Source organism: Centropristis striata, chromosome 19 (genome assembly GCF_030273125.1).
Source record: "Centropristis striata isolate RG_2023a ecotype Rhode Island chromosome 19, C.striata_1.0, whole genome shotgun sequence".
NCBI classification, from domain to species: Eukaryota; Metazoa; Chordata; class Actinopteri; order Perciformes; family Serranidae; genus Centropristis; species Centropristis striata.
In genome coordinates this window covers 26,298,695-26,313,712 of record NC_081535.1, presented here as the reverse complement: position 1 = coordinate 26,313,712, position 15,018 = coordinate 26,298,695, and the positions used below count along the sequence as shown (strand labels likewise).

Sequence of the window (15,018 nt, the reverse complement as noted above, 5' to 3'; positions counted from 1 at the left end):
ATTCATAATTTTTTAATTTCAGAAATATTCCACATATTCTGGATTTTTTTCTCCATTGAAATGAATCAGGAACATGGCGTCCCATTATATGGCGTTTTTTCGCTATATAAGTATAAGTTTATAACTATACTCCCACATGTAACAACAGACTATAATTGACCAATTTGAAGCATTTTTAGGCATTTTAAAATTTTACAATTTCTGACAAAAATTACATATATTTCTTTTTGAGGGGGTCATTTTTGGACAACTGCATTCAAATCTCCAAATGTTCAGCTATATGAGGACATTGTCCTATAATCTTTTAGTATCCTTCATACTTGAAATATTTAATGTCTTTCTAACTAAAAATGTGTTTGTCTATTACGTAACTCTATATACACAACAGGTCTAACCAGCTGTTTCAGAATGTACACATTGGACCTGCTGAGCATGTTCAAACAAAAACTCTCTCTCTTTCTCTCTCTCTCTCTCTCTCTCTCTCTCTCTCTCTCTCTCTCTCACACACACACACACACACAGTCATGAGCAAACATGCCCTCCAGCCTGCAGTGTTTCTCTACACGGATTGAACCTGTTGGTACCCGTTTGAAAAAAACTGTCAACAAGAAGTATTGGTATAACTTCTGGGTGTAGCCACTGAATACAACACATACAGTAAGTATGTAATACATGGAATGGCTTTACTCAAGTAGGATCCAAAAAAAGGTTACAGTATTCCCTTAAAGTTAAGATGTAATTCAGTTCACCAACGCATTTAGTAAAATGGGGATTATTACAAGAATTAGAGACTATCCTGATTTGTAATGAAACCATAACTAACAGTGGCCAATTCATTATCATGGTCACAAACGTTAGTGGAAAAAAATTTTTTTCTAGGTTCGTATCATTTTGTATAGCAAGCAGAATAGGAGCAACATTATAGTATAGTGCACGTTCTCCTTCCAGCTGTGAAAATGCTGCCATCATCTAAGGACTCCACATCCAACTTATACACATACACACACACAATACAAATTTAATACATCTACATATTTGATATTGAGGCAATCTAAGAGTAATAGAAAGTTCTGCAGTGGGAAATTTAAATTAGGTAACTGACTACATTTTTCTCTGTGTTTTACAGGTAATTAGTAATTGTATCGGAATACTATCCAACCAACCAATAGACAAACAGTCTAAATCTGGGGCTGTGGGGGCCTCTAGGGGTCTGGGACTCCAAGGCAGTTGCCCACCTCACTCAGATGGTGATCCAGAAAAAAATAAAATGTTGCCAGACAAATTAAAAACATCCAAAGCATTACATCAGTAAATAATACCGTTAGTGAAATTAATATTTATAATAGTTGATAGTAATAACTGTGGAATATATCACTTTATTTACTTCATTTTATAATGGTCAAATTTTAAAAAGCCTAAAAATGCTTAAAAATGCCCAATTTTACTCTGTGGATACATATTAGAGCATAATATGGCCAAAAATTACAGAAAAACACTATATTATGCAATGTCCAAAAACTGAAAAAAGTTTTCGACCGTTGTCAAAAAAGGTCAAGTTTTGAAATGCCTAAAAATGGTGTTCAGGTTTTTTCCCCCAGATATTTAAAAGTATGATCAGAAATCCTTAGATGGGCCAATTGCAGTCTGTTTACACATGTGATAGTATATTTTGTCCAAAAATAGTGAAAAATACCATATTACGAGATGTCCAAAAATGCCCCCACGTGCCGATTGCGTATAAACGGTTAAGGATAATGAATGAATGAAGTTTAACCAACTGATTAGAGGTTAAAGTTAGATATAAAGTTATGTTTTTGTACTCTATTTCATTAATTAATTAATGGAGTATTGTATTGTATTGGGCCTATTAATTAAAGTGTTTAACTTGTCTGGAAGCTTTTTTCTGCATTTAGTCCTTTTTCGGGCTCCATAGCAATCAAGTGAAACTGTAAAAGTGTGTGATAAAAATGAAAACACAACAAACACAATAGCTCCAACTGTGAAGCATATTTAATACTCAGTGTATAAACTTTGGCCAGTGGTGGGAAAAATATTGTACAAATTAAAAATATATATTTAAAAAAATTACAGTAGACCTCAGACAACAAACACTTACAAAGCAAAGCACACCAGGTTTATTCTTGTGGTGAGTGTTTTACTACAAATCATCATGTATAAAGTGCAGTCCAATAAACCATGGCCTTAGAAATTAAGGTACCATTTCTATCAGCACTAATAAGTATCCACCAAGTAAAAGAAAACGTTTATTTTGGTAATTTTTAGTGTTAGATGAGAAGACAGACATGACTCATACCGGTACAATAAATAAAAACTATAGCTCAGAGACGGTTGGTTTAGCTTAGCTTAGCTTAGCTTAGCACAAAGGCTGGAAACAGGAAAACGGCTAGTTTGGCTCTGTCCAAAAGTAACACAATCTACATCTAAAGATCACCAAAAAAACACTTGTGAAATATTGTGGATTGGAGATGGCACCCATATAAAGTCTATGAGAACCAATACATTTTCCAAGGCACTTAGAAGGTCAATCTTGGTGTCAAAATATAAATTTTCTGGGTCAAGAAATCCATTAAAGCTCTTGAGAATATCACAAGATGATAACTAATGGTATCAAGTGTGATACTGAGTGCCATAATATTCTGGAATGTACCACACCAATGCCATATGGTTAAGGTTTTTATTTCACAGATCCTGCTTTTGATTTAGATAACTGAAATTAAAAAGGTTCAATTTGAAGGATTTTTTTTAAATTTAGAATTGCTATTGTGACAAATGCCTTTCTAGTTGACATGATATATCCTTTCTGTTTAAGTTTTACATAAGCTGGTCTGTAATTTACAAATGTTTCCTTACGGATTATCATTTCATATGATTGACTAACCTGGGGATTAGGGCTGTTTGGTTGCAAGACTACTCATTAACTAACTAATTCACCGTTTGAAGAATTAGGTCAGCTGATCACATGGGTTGGCCCACAAGACTCTTTATGAATCAGTTTGAACATGCCTGGTCATCTAACTGCTCGTGTTTCCCGACCTGTCAGATTTCTTTACAGTGATGTCACCACATACCCAGATCGGATGTTATTACTGACAGAAATGATGGACAAAACTACCAAAATAAGACCCACATTGTAATAAACAACAACTACCTATTAAATCAACAAATTAAAACCCCTCTGAAAGTGAAGCTTCACTAAAGAATAGTGTCTATTCCAGTGATTTGAGTTGATTGAACAGGTGTCTGTTTTGTTAGTTTTGTTCACTACCTCCTGAAATTCAAGTTTATTTTCATAAAGGCAACAAACTAAAGGCTGCAAAGAAGGAAGAAAATCTATCTGAAAACTGCTGGATGGTTTGGAAACAGTTTGGAATGTAAAGAACACTTCACCAGAGATCAGGCGTGTGCTACAATCTCTGTTGCAGACTGCTGTTGAATCACAGCGTCAGACTGAAACTGGAGCTCACTTGTTCCCTGCGGCTCGTAAAAACATCCAGCTTCTGCTGTTTTTTTGTTCCGTCACGACATCACACAATCACTGTGAAAACAGATCTGCTCTGCCAGTCTGCAAGTTCCTGCAAATCTCCTCTAGCTTGAAGCGATCCCATGACTCAGATCCAGCAGTCTTTGTTTAACACTTTTCTTTGGCATTTATATATGGTGAAACTGAATGCTGAAATGTTGTGTTTACATATGCAAATGAGACATTGTCTCGTGCTTACTATTGGTGAATTTTGAAGAATTCTACAGACACAAATAGACAAAGTTAAGTGTGATGGTTTTTGTCCAAAATGGTCAAATTTTAAAATGCCTAAAAATGCTTCAAATGGGTCAATTAAAGGCTGTTGATACATGTGGTAGTGTAGTTTGTCCAAAAATAGCAACAACAACAAAAAAAAACATATTGTGGGATGTCCTAAAATGACCCCCTCAAAAAAATAGGCACAGTCAATGGTAAAATTTTAAAATGCTAAAAAATGCTTTAAATGGGTCAATTATAGTCTGTTGATAGATATTAGAGCACAATATGGCCATGAATTACAGAAAAACACCGACCCCCCTTTAAAAAAGTCATGTCATGTAATGTTGAATATTATATCATGTCATGTCGATTTTTAAATGTTTGATTTAAAATGCCTAAAAATGCTTGAAATGGGTCAATTATACTCAGTTGATACATGTAGTAGTATAGTTTGTCAAAAAGTATTGAAAAAACACCATATTATGGGATGTCCAAAAATGACCCCTCAAAAAAAAAAGTCATACTATAGTATGTCGATTTTTGTCAAAAAAAAAAGGTCATTTTTTAAAAAATGCCTAAACTCCAGCATTGGCAGGGGGATGCACAAAACCAGAGGAAGCAACGTGCCGAGTGTGAAGTAGTCTGGATGAGCAGTTCTCGAGAAAGCTGAGAATACTGGAGTAATTTCTGGCCAAATTATGCTCCAATATGTCTCAACAGAGTAAAATTGGATAATTTTAAGCATTTCTAGGCATTTTATGCAGAGTTTATGCGTTACAGCTAGATATTTGGGACCAGGTCATATCTACGAACAAAAGCATTCATTCTTACATCAAGTTACATCATTGGATGTACTACAGTAAAGAAAGAAAAAAAATGTTGCTTGTATAGTGAACTTTTCACATCATGAAAAAATAAGGATGTTAATAATTAACTGTCTAACCATTAACTGATAATGAGCTCTTAAACCAATTAATATCAGATAAAGAGTTTTATTATTATTATTATTATTATTATTATATTTACTTTAATAGAGTCAGACAGACACCTGTTTAATTTGTCAGTTATCAGAAAGTCGGCTATTAATAGGTCAGGAAAAAATTCTAGGTTAACATCCCTATGGAGAAGTTCTAAATACAAAACGATGTCATTGTTAAGGTGTTTATGTGCATTTATTTATGTGATGGAATATAACAGTAAATAAGTACAAGTTACATACCCTGATACCCTGATCTGACCATCAGTGCCAGCTTTCACATCTAACATGTTTGCTTTGATTCGACCAGACAATGAGGCAGCTTTCAAAACTCAAACTGAAGTACCAGACTTACTGATCCCGGGTCAGATATGAGAGCCACCTTAGTCGAGAATCTGTACATGTGTCTGAAGGGTATCTGCCGGTGAACAAAGGTGGAATATCACCGGCCTTTCTGGTCTCGGCTGTGGCGGCGTTAGTCTCAACTCAGGATAAAACCTTTGTTGTGTTTATGAAACGAGCCAGCCAACAGTTACAACAGTCAGTAACAAATAAAATCAAACTTAATCCACCAGTTTGAGGCCTTAAAGGAAGGAGTCGGACTGATTTCTGTGAAACCGACGCATGGATTTGTGTTTGAGGAGCGCAGCGATAGACGAAGACCTTTTGACCTTTATGGTCCCTGCGATGGTCAACGGTCTCTCTCCGGAGGAAGCGAAGGAGAGGTGATGGCGCTTACGGCGCCGCTGCGGCTGGCGCTGTTCCCAGCTAGACTCCTCTGTCCCGGCTCCTTCCTTTCCTCCTAAAGCGTGCCGCGCAGGAGCTCCCAGCATCTGGAAGACTTCCGGTGGCGTGGTGCGGCTCAGGTACTGCCAGGGCTTCTTCCCCGCCGCATCCCTCAGCTTCACGTCCGCATCAAACTTGTTAACCAGCAGCTTCATGATGTTCTTGTGACCGTGGATGGCTGCAATATGCAGAGGTGTGTAGCCGCATGCTGACTGAGCATTCATGTCGAAGGTCAGACCAGCCTTCTGGACTCCATACCTGAAACCAGAGAAGGAAGGTCAGTGTCTGGTCACCTTATCATTTCATAAGGGGCTCAGTTGGTTGATCGGTTGCCCACCGATCGGATGGGCTGGTGGTTCCTTCCCTGATCATGGCAGCCTACATGTAGAAGTATCCTTGAGCAAGATACTGAACCCCAAATTGCTCCCGATGCTGCATTCATCGGTGTGTCAATGAATTCCCAATGGTGGCAGGTGGCACCGTTTAGGGCAGCTATTCTCAACGTTGGGGTCCCGACCCCAATTGGTGAGATGATTTCTGGGGGTCGCCAAATCATTTTGGAAGTCTCCACTGTGTTAAAGTGTTCATGTGTTGATGTGTTTTAGTCTTTGTTTTAGTGTTTTAGTCTTTTTGGTCATATAATGTATTTTTTGGGTAATTTTGTGTCTTTTTTGGTAATTTTGTGTCTTTTTTTGGTCATTTTGTGTCTTTTTTTGATCATTTTGTGGTCAATTTGTGTATATTTGGTAATTTTGTTTCCTTTTTTTGATCATTTTGTGTCTTTTTTTGTCATTTTGTGTCTTTTTTGGTCAATTTGTGTCTTTTTTTGATCATTTTGCGGTCAATTTGATTATTTTTTGGGTAATTTTGTGTCTTTTCTGACAAATCCCAAAGTAGCAAGTTCTTACTTTCCAAGGAGTCTCTGGCTTGAAGCTGACTGTTACACACTCAGGAGGTCAGAATGGACCTTTAAACTTATAGCGAAAGACTTAAAAGAAACAATAAAATAAAAAGAAACAATAAAATATAAAAAAATATATATCAATGCACAGACAGAGATATGTTTTCATTGTTGTCTGCTTCATTATTTGTCCAAAATTCGTCGTATCAACTGAGTTTGTATGATCTGAACTGTGCGTGTGAGATTCTGTTCTGATCTGGGTTCGCGGACAACATGCATGTTAAATTTGGGGTCGCGACTCAAAAAGGTTGAGAACTACTGGTTTAGGGTAACCTCTGCCACCAGTATGAATGTCTGTGTGAATGGGTGAATGAGTACAGTCTGTAGTTTGAATCGATTTGAGTGGTTGCAAGGTGACTAGAGACGCGCTATATAAGTGCGGGTCCATTTACCATTTACCAGATTTTTTAAGTGCATTCTGACGTCTTGAGATAATTATTTGCTAGTTTTTTACTGCACATTTAAAACAAAATCAATGAAAATAAGGAAATAAGTAACTTGACATACTATGGTATGACTTTTTTGAGGGAGTCATTTTTGGACATCCCAAAATTTGGTGTTTTTCTGTCATTTTCAACAGTTTTTTCAGTCATTTTTGGGCATACCATAATAATTTTTTTTCTGCCATTTTTGGACAAACTATATTACAACATGTGTCAAGAGAGTATAATTAACCTATTAAAAGGTATTTTAAAAAATTGACCATTTTTGACAAAAATCGACATATTACTTTTGACTCATGAAACTCTTTCCAGTTTAGGAATGCTACATGAACCAGACCTTCCTGTTTACAGACAAAACTAATAAAACAGTAAGCTGCGTACCATAAGGTGTTGAGAACTCTGTGGTCTCCGTGTTTGGCGATCCAGTGCAGCACAGTGAAGCCAGAGATGAAGTCTTGTCTGTTGAGCAGGGACGGGTCCTCTCTGAACAGGGTGTAGATGTCAGGCCAGGCCCCAGCAGCCCCCTTCACCAGCCAGTCATGCTCCCTGGACTCCATAGGAAACGTCTGGAGAAAGTCAATAGTTTTGTTTCCATCAACGAATTCTGATGCCATGAAAGAACAGTTGAATCTCAAACCAGAAGACATATTTTTTTCTCATGCTCACTGATGGAATAGCCTACAGCAATACATTACACTGCCATCTTCTGACCAAACTACATTACTGCAGCTTTGTTTATTCAATCTAATCCTAACCCTAAATCTCCTTTTAATAATCCTTATTTTTATCAAATAAACCACATTTCTCGTCGTTACACAAAAGGAAACTCAAAATGTTTCTAAATGATTAAAATAAGGAAATATCAATTGAAAGAATAAGTAAACACAAAAAGTTTGATGCTGACCAGTCAAACTACCATACCAAGAGTGTCCAGCAGGTTTGAATGGGACATTTTAAAAAGAGTCTCACCTGCTTACTGGGGCGTTCCTGTGGGGCAGTGGAGGTGGCAGCAGTATGAGAGCTTCTCCTTCCTTCTCCCCCCTCAACCCCCTCGATCAGGTTGGAGAAGCTGTGGCTGCGAGGTGGCGTGGAGCAGGACGACAGCGAGGAAGACGACAGGTTGTAGCGTAGGCTGAGCGACGAGGAGATCATGTGGAGGCGGTTCAGTCGTGCCGCCTCACTTCCTCCAGTTGCCCTCTCCTCCTCCTGGAGGAGCTGGTCCAGATCGGCTCCCAGGCTGCGGCACATCCTGCTCCTCAGCTTGCTGCTGAGCCTCCTGGCGACCGATGGGCGTGGCCTTAGCGGCGGAGAGGAGGTGGAGCCATCGCTTGACTCTGCGTCCTCTTGGTCGTCGTAGAGATCGCCTGAGGGATGGAGCAAAGGCTTTAGTGTGCTTTAAGACCAGACTTTGGACCAAGGTTATAATAGTTTGGGATTTTTCATTAGTAGTATCCTTGTATCCTTGAGCAAGATACTGAACCCCAAATTGCTCCCGATGCTGCGTTCATTGGTGTGTGAATGAATTCCCAATGGTGGCAGGTGCCACCTTTTAGGGTAGCCTCTGCCACCAGTATGAATGTGTGTGTGAATGAGTGCAGTCTGTAGTGTAAAGCGCTTTGAGTGGTCGCAAAGCAACTAGAAAAGCGATATATATAAGTGCTGGTCCATTTACCATTTACTATGGACGCCAAGTCAAAGCAGTGGTCTCTTAGCAGACGATGTAGTCAACCATTGTTGTTATGCTTGAAATTGGTGCTAGTGTTTCCTTGAAAGTGGAGCTGTATACAGACATATACTGTGATATAATGACGTTGTTGTTTTTGGACATCTCAAAATATGGTGTTTTTGGCTACTTTTGGACAAACTATACTACCACATATATCAACAGAGTATAATTGACTAATTTTAAGCTTTTTTAGGCATTTTAAAATTATGACATTATTCAGTTTGTGGACATCCCCTTATGTTGTGTTTTCTGTAATTTCTAGCCATATTATGTTCTAATATGCATCAACAGACTATAATTGACCCATTTGAAACATTTTTAGGTGTTTAGTGCTGTTGGCTACAGTCAGCAGAGATCACACTTATTGAGCACCCAGCTCTACAGACGATCTCAGCCATGTACAAAGATCTCTCTCAACTCATTAAAGACTGAACCATGCTGATACTTCTTTGAGCACAGACATGTCACCTGTCAGATGCCATTTTCCATTAACAGCTGATGGACAAACAGCCTCTGCAACATAGAGAACTTAATTAAAAAAACGCTCAGTCAGCCTGACCTGTGGAGAGGTGCCATCCCGGCCCACGGGTTGTAGAGCTGTGGTCGTCGTGGAGATGGTCAGTGGAGTGATGGAATGGCGACAAGCGAGATGTGGGCTCCTGGTCGTCAAGGAGATGGCCCGTAGAATGATGCCAAGGCGCCGTTTTGGCATGCAGCGCCTCAGACTCCAACCTTTTCCCCTGGGCTCTCTGGAGGGCTCCCTGGATTGTAGACCCCCTCCCAGTCTCACCTGTGGACACAGCAGGTTCACTCCTTATATAGCCACGCCTGTTACCTGCTCTCTACAGCTGGACCATAACAGTGCCTTCAAGTGTTCATTTAGGTAATATTCCCAAAACATTTTTTGGTACCGACTGATACAATTTAGCAATTATAGTAAATACACGAAAAAGTTGGAACTGGTTGTCTGGTTAGATTAATAATCTTTGTATTAGAGGTGTAAATCAGCGTATTGGCTCCATGATACGATTTTATCCCGATACTTGAGTCACAGTATGATATAATTGCGATTTTAAGCATTTTGCGATATGGTGAGTATTGAGATACAATATATTGTGATTTAAATGTTTTACTGCATATTATGGCAACAAAATTAAATTCAATCAAGAATTGCTTTTTCAAATAAGAGAAAATTCTCAGTCTATTCATCTCACTTCAGTCTTTTTATTTCTCCACAATGAGAGTCAAACCCACAGACTGACCAACAAAGTATTCAGTGAATTCAACTGAACTGAACTGATATCAAACATGTATGGACGACAACGTTAAATCAATAGTTATTATCAACAGTATTGCAATACTCACTCAATACTCATATCGCAAAATACTTAAAATCGCAAAAAAAATCGTATCGTAACTCAAGTATCGGGATAAAATCATATTGTGGAGACAAACAGACAGACAGACAGACTAGATGTATTCTATTACCAGACTTATTCTTTAATCTAACATACAGACTACCTGCTCTGGTGTGCAGATCTTCAAGGCTCCTGTTCCACCCCGATCCTCTGGATGACCCCGATGGCGGCCAGTCGCTGCTGGGGTGGCCAGAATCAGATGAGGGGCCAAAGATGCTGCTCTGGCTGTATGACGGAGACACCGCTTGGCTCTGACTCGGCCCCTGCCTGGGCTCCAGCTGGACACCTGCTGGCTGGGAGTATCGACGGTCTTTGTGGACATCTTGGTGAGGAACCACCTCTGTAGCTGGGCCTGGAGACGGCACGTAGCGCTCTGCCTCTAAAGGTAGGCTCCGTCTGGTGGTGAACGACTCCAGGGGATCAGTCACAGGTTCCGGCCCGGGGCCCCCCCACTGTCCTCTCGTCCTCATCCCTGACTCCGAGCTCCAGCCTTGGCCACCGAGGGGTTCCTCGTCCACATCCTGGATGTAAATCTTTGGGAGCTTCCTTTCTGATGAAGAGGAGGAGGAGGACGAGACGACAGAGGGGGGAACAGGTGGGTCAGCGATGCACGGCGAAGAGACGGAGGATGATCCTCCTGCTGAACCTGAACTCATCTGGTTCTCCTCCTGCTCCTCCTCATCGTCATCATAAGAGACAGCAGATTTGTAGCTCTTCCTGTGTCTCATGCGGCGTGCGGCTCCCTGTGGTTGAAGATTGACTTGATGAAGAGGAGGCTCCTGATGAAGCCCCCGCTCAGGCTGAAAACTGACCTCCCTCCCTCTGATGGTTTCTGGGACTGGGGCCTGCTGGCTGGTTTCTCCATGGTGTCTGACTGCAGTGACCCCAGGTTTGACCCCAGGTGTGACCCCAGGTTTGACCCCAGGTGTGACCACAGGTTTAACCACAGGTGTGACCAGAGGTTTGACAACAGGTGTGACCAGAGGTGTGACCCCAGGTGTGACCCCAGGTTTGACCCCAGGTGTGACCACAGGTGTGACCAGAGGTTTGACAACAGGTGTGACCAGAGGTGTGACCCCAGGTGTGACCCCAGGTTTGACCCCAGGTGTGACCACAGGTGTGACCAGAGGTTTGACAACAGGTGTGACCAGAGGTGTGACCCCAGGTGTGACCCCTGGTGTGACCACAGGTTTAACCACAGGTGTGACCAGAGGTTTGACGACAGGTGTGACCCCAGGTTTGACCAGAGGTGTGACCCCAGGAGGCGGGCCAGAGCCCACCCTGTGCTGTCCCACTTTGGTGCACTGATCTGGGGCTGGAGGCTCAGACAGACTGGGGGTCTGTGAGATCTGACTCACCACCTGAGCTGCTGCTGCTCTACTAGAAAGTTCAGGTGTGCTGGTTACCTGCTGCTGTTTCAGGTTAAGATTAGTCTCCACCTTGTTGTTGTTGTTGTTGATCATGATCCCAGCAGCAGGTAGGACTGTGTTCCCCGCGGTGACTCCCGGCGGACCGGGAGCTGCCACCTCTCTCTGCCGGGGCTTCTCTGTGCTCCAAGCCGGGCTCCGCCTGGCGCCCTCCGGGGAGGGCTCTGTGCTCCTCCCGGTAGGATCGGTGGAGCCTCCCTGACCGCTGCCGGGGACATATCCTTTGAATTTCTTCCTGAGAACGACGTAAGAGACGCCGTCGATCTGTTTAACTGTGGCCACGGAGTTGACAAATTTCTTAAAAAGCTCACGGTTGCGGGTCCGGTCTGCATGGTCCCTGATGAAGTTTTTGAAGTGCAGAAGCAGATCGGAGTTCTTCACCGAGCCTCCGTTGACCTGCAGGTAGTGTAACACCGCGTCCTGAGTCAAAACTGTGGCCATTCTGCTCCCCACGGACTGGACTGTGTGGGATCTGTCTCTCTGTGTGCTAGTCTCAAAGGTCAGCAGTTGTTTCTGTCAGAGGGTTAGGCTCCGCCCTCCTCAGGTATTTATCTACAGCCTACCTGCTGCATTCCTGCAGGTAACCCGGATGTTTCACATGATGACTAAAAAAGGATTATATTGCTGCTGTTACACTGTGACTGGTGCAGGAACTACATGTACAGCACCTCACATAATGCTCAAATAATTGCATATCGTCACCCTGTTCAAATAAATGCCTAACTCATTTTTTCAAGTTTTGCAGGAAACACAAAAAACTTCACCAAAAGTGTAACATAAGAGGATCATTTCACTCAAAAAGGGTGTAACAAAGGATGGCTATTGGTATAGTAATAACACAGTGTGTACATTATGTAACTTAAGAGAAATAAATGACTTAGGCAATTTTTTGAACATGCCTTTGTGACTTAAGCAATATATGGTAACACTTTATTTTGAAGGTGTCTACATAAGAGTCACACAAGCCTGTCAGAAAGATGACAAGTATCATGAGCATTAATGTTACTTCAAAGTGTCATTAATGTTCATGACACATCCCATGTCATGTTTGTGACACGCTCATGTCACAGAAGGGGATCCTGTCTCTAAACACCTCAGACATACAATTGATAACCTCATTCCACAATCTTTGTATCTTTGAACATTCCCACAGACAGTGAATAAGAGTACCTTTATTGTGCAACTGCTTGTTAACTCAAATATCTAATCATAAAATCATAAAGTCATAAAAGTGAGATGTGTCTCATCTTTAGAATTGTTTCATTGTACAATAATGTTTGTTGCAAATTATATACAATTTGTGGCCACTCAAACTTGTGTTGGAAGCATCCAGGTAGAAAAAAACAATGAATGTGTGGGAAAATAAGGTCACACTTTATAACGATAATCAGTCATCAATCAGTCAGTCACTTTAAAATAATTAACAATTACTTTACAAGTTGGTTTACGCACTCTGTTTTATATTCAAAGTACACATATTACAGTTGTTCTCAGTCCATTTGGTGCATTTCACACATCACTATTAACATTTGCACAACAGTTAATGCATTTCTCAAAATAATAAGTACAAACTGCAAAACCTAGTTGATAACCTGTAAAATCATGTCACTGTCTCAAAATGTATAGTTCATTCCTCAAAAGCAAGTATTCATGATCTATCTATCTATCTATCTATCTATCTATCTATCTATCTATCTATCTATCTATCTATCTATCTATCCACCCATCCATCCATCCATCCATCCATCCATCCATCCATCTATCTATCTATAGTCCTGACACCATGTTTATGAACAAGATAGTCAAACGTCTCTGTCATGTTTTCATTATGACACTTTACTCTGGAAATGTTTTCAATGCTAAAAAGTCAGATCTTGGTGACGCTACCTGAAAATGCTCCAGACAGACTATATACTATTTACACAGCCATTTGAAAACTACAGTAAAGTTATACATTACTGTATTTAGTGAGGTAACTGAGTACAACACATTGGATATGTATGTTTCACATTTATACTTCATATGCTTTTTTCAATTCTAATTTGTTTACAGCATTGTGCAAAAGGAAAAAACAGCCTTATTAACAACAAACATGGCGTCCCTTTGGGTCGAGCTGTGACAGTCCAGTGTCACAGTGTTGTAGAAATGGTCGACACTATGTACTGCTGGTTCATATATGTTGTAAAGTGTTTATGGTTTATGGATTCAGCTCTGAGTGATTGTAGAGAAGTGGCTTATCATTGGTTCAACTAATGCTTCACACAGCCTTCTCATCAGTGAAAGCTGAGGTTCACCTGAGAGAAATGTATTAAATTCCAGACACATTTTCAGTAAAAAAAGAGAAAATATTTAAAAAATATATATAATTCGCTCGACAGATTTTGACAACTAGTTCAACATTTTTGTATGTATTGTCAAGCAATGAAATGAGGACTATTAGTTTTATATGGAATGACTATCCAGCATTCACAAGTAGAGTTAATTTGACTGACATGACATAAACAATGATAATGTTATAAAACAGCAGAGAGTTGTATGAAAGCAATTGATGACTGTCCAAAAGCATTTGTAACATGTTGTTAGGAATGAGAAACTGCTACTATGATGAGCACAAATGACTAAATGTTGTGGAGGTTGAACTAACTGTTGTGCAAATGTTAATAGTGATGTGAGAAATGCACCAAAGCCACTGAGAAAAACCGCAATCACTGATCACATCACAAAATGTGAACCTCAAAAACTGCTGTTTACTTCCCAGTTTAATCTTGAAATGTGAAATGTCATGGATGGAGTACTCAGATCCTGTGTGTGTGTGTGTGTGTGTGTGTGTGTGTGTGTCAATTTAAAGACAAAACAAAGTAATTTACAAAATACATTTATTTTTGCAAAGAGTGCAAAGGAGCTGTTATTAAATCATCCTTTTTTTTCATGAAGCAAGCACTGAATTTCATTCTGAAAATAACAAGAACAAACAACAGTGAACAGTAAAATCTGGTTTATTGTGTGCTGTAAAGTTCAGAGAATATGACAAACTGAGAATATTTAAATGGTGCTCCAAAAACAAACAGTAAAATGAAACGTGCTGTCGGTGTCGAATGAAACAGGTAAAAAACAACAACTGATCAGTACTTCAACTATTTAAAAACAAACCTCTCTGTATCTTAGATTCTACACACCGCTGCTGCTTTTAATTTAACAATAAATATCACTTTGCGCCATATAGTGCCCTCACATAACGTGGAGGGAAGGGAAGCCAAATAGCACCTGCTGCATGGAGAAACTCAAAAATAAACCTGATCCAGTGGAAGAATGTGTTCTGTGGAAAACTACGGGAGCCCTGGGTGGACAATAGACTCTCACATGAGATAAAACAACTTGATGCCACAATATAATTATATTGTAATAATGCAAAATGTTAATTCATGATTGTGATTTAAAAGAGGAAGAGAAAAGAAGGTAGTGCATTTTTTTTACAATGTTTAATTTATTACTATTTTTTTGTTATTTTTTTGACTGTGACC

The 15,018-nt window shown here is 40.1% G+C and overlaps 1 protein-coding gene across 1 annotated transcript; it reads right to left on the bottom strand.

Moving 5' to 3' along the window:
• Positions 1–1,468: 1,468 nt before the first annotated feature.
• On the bottom strand, positions 1,469–12,000 carry LOC131992187 (uncharacterized). Its single transcript, XM_059357672.1, has 5 exons — positions 10,174–12,000; positions 9,212–9,442; positions 7,896–8,290; positions 7,308–7,492; positions 1,469–5,780 (listed from the first exon to the last, which is right to left on the bottom strand). Exons 1-5 carry the CDS (start codon positions 11,936–11,938, stop codon positions 5,321–5,323), a joined length of 3,036 nt encoding a protein of 1,011 aa, XP_059213655.1. The 5' UTR covers positions 11,939–12,000; the 3' UTR covers positions 1,469–5,320.
• Between the last annotated feature and the right edge of the window lie 3,018 nt (positions 12,001–15,018).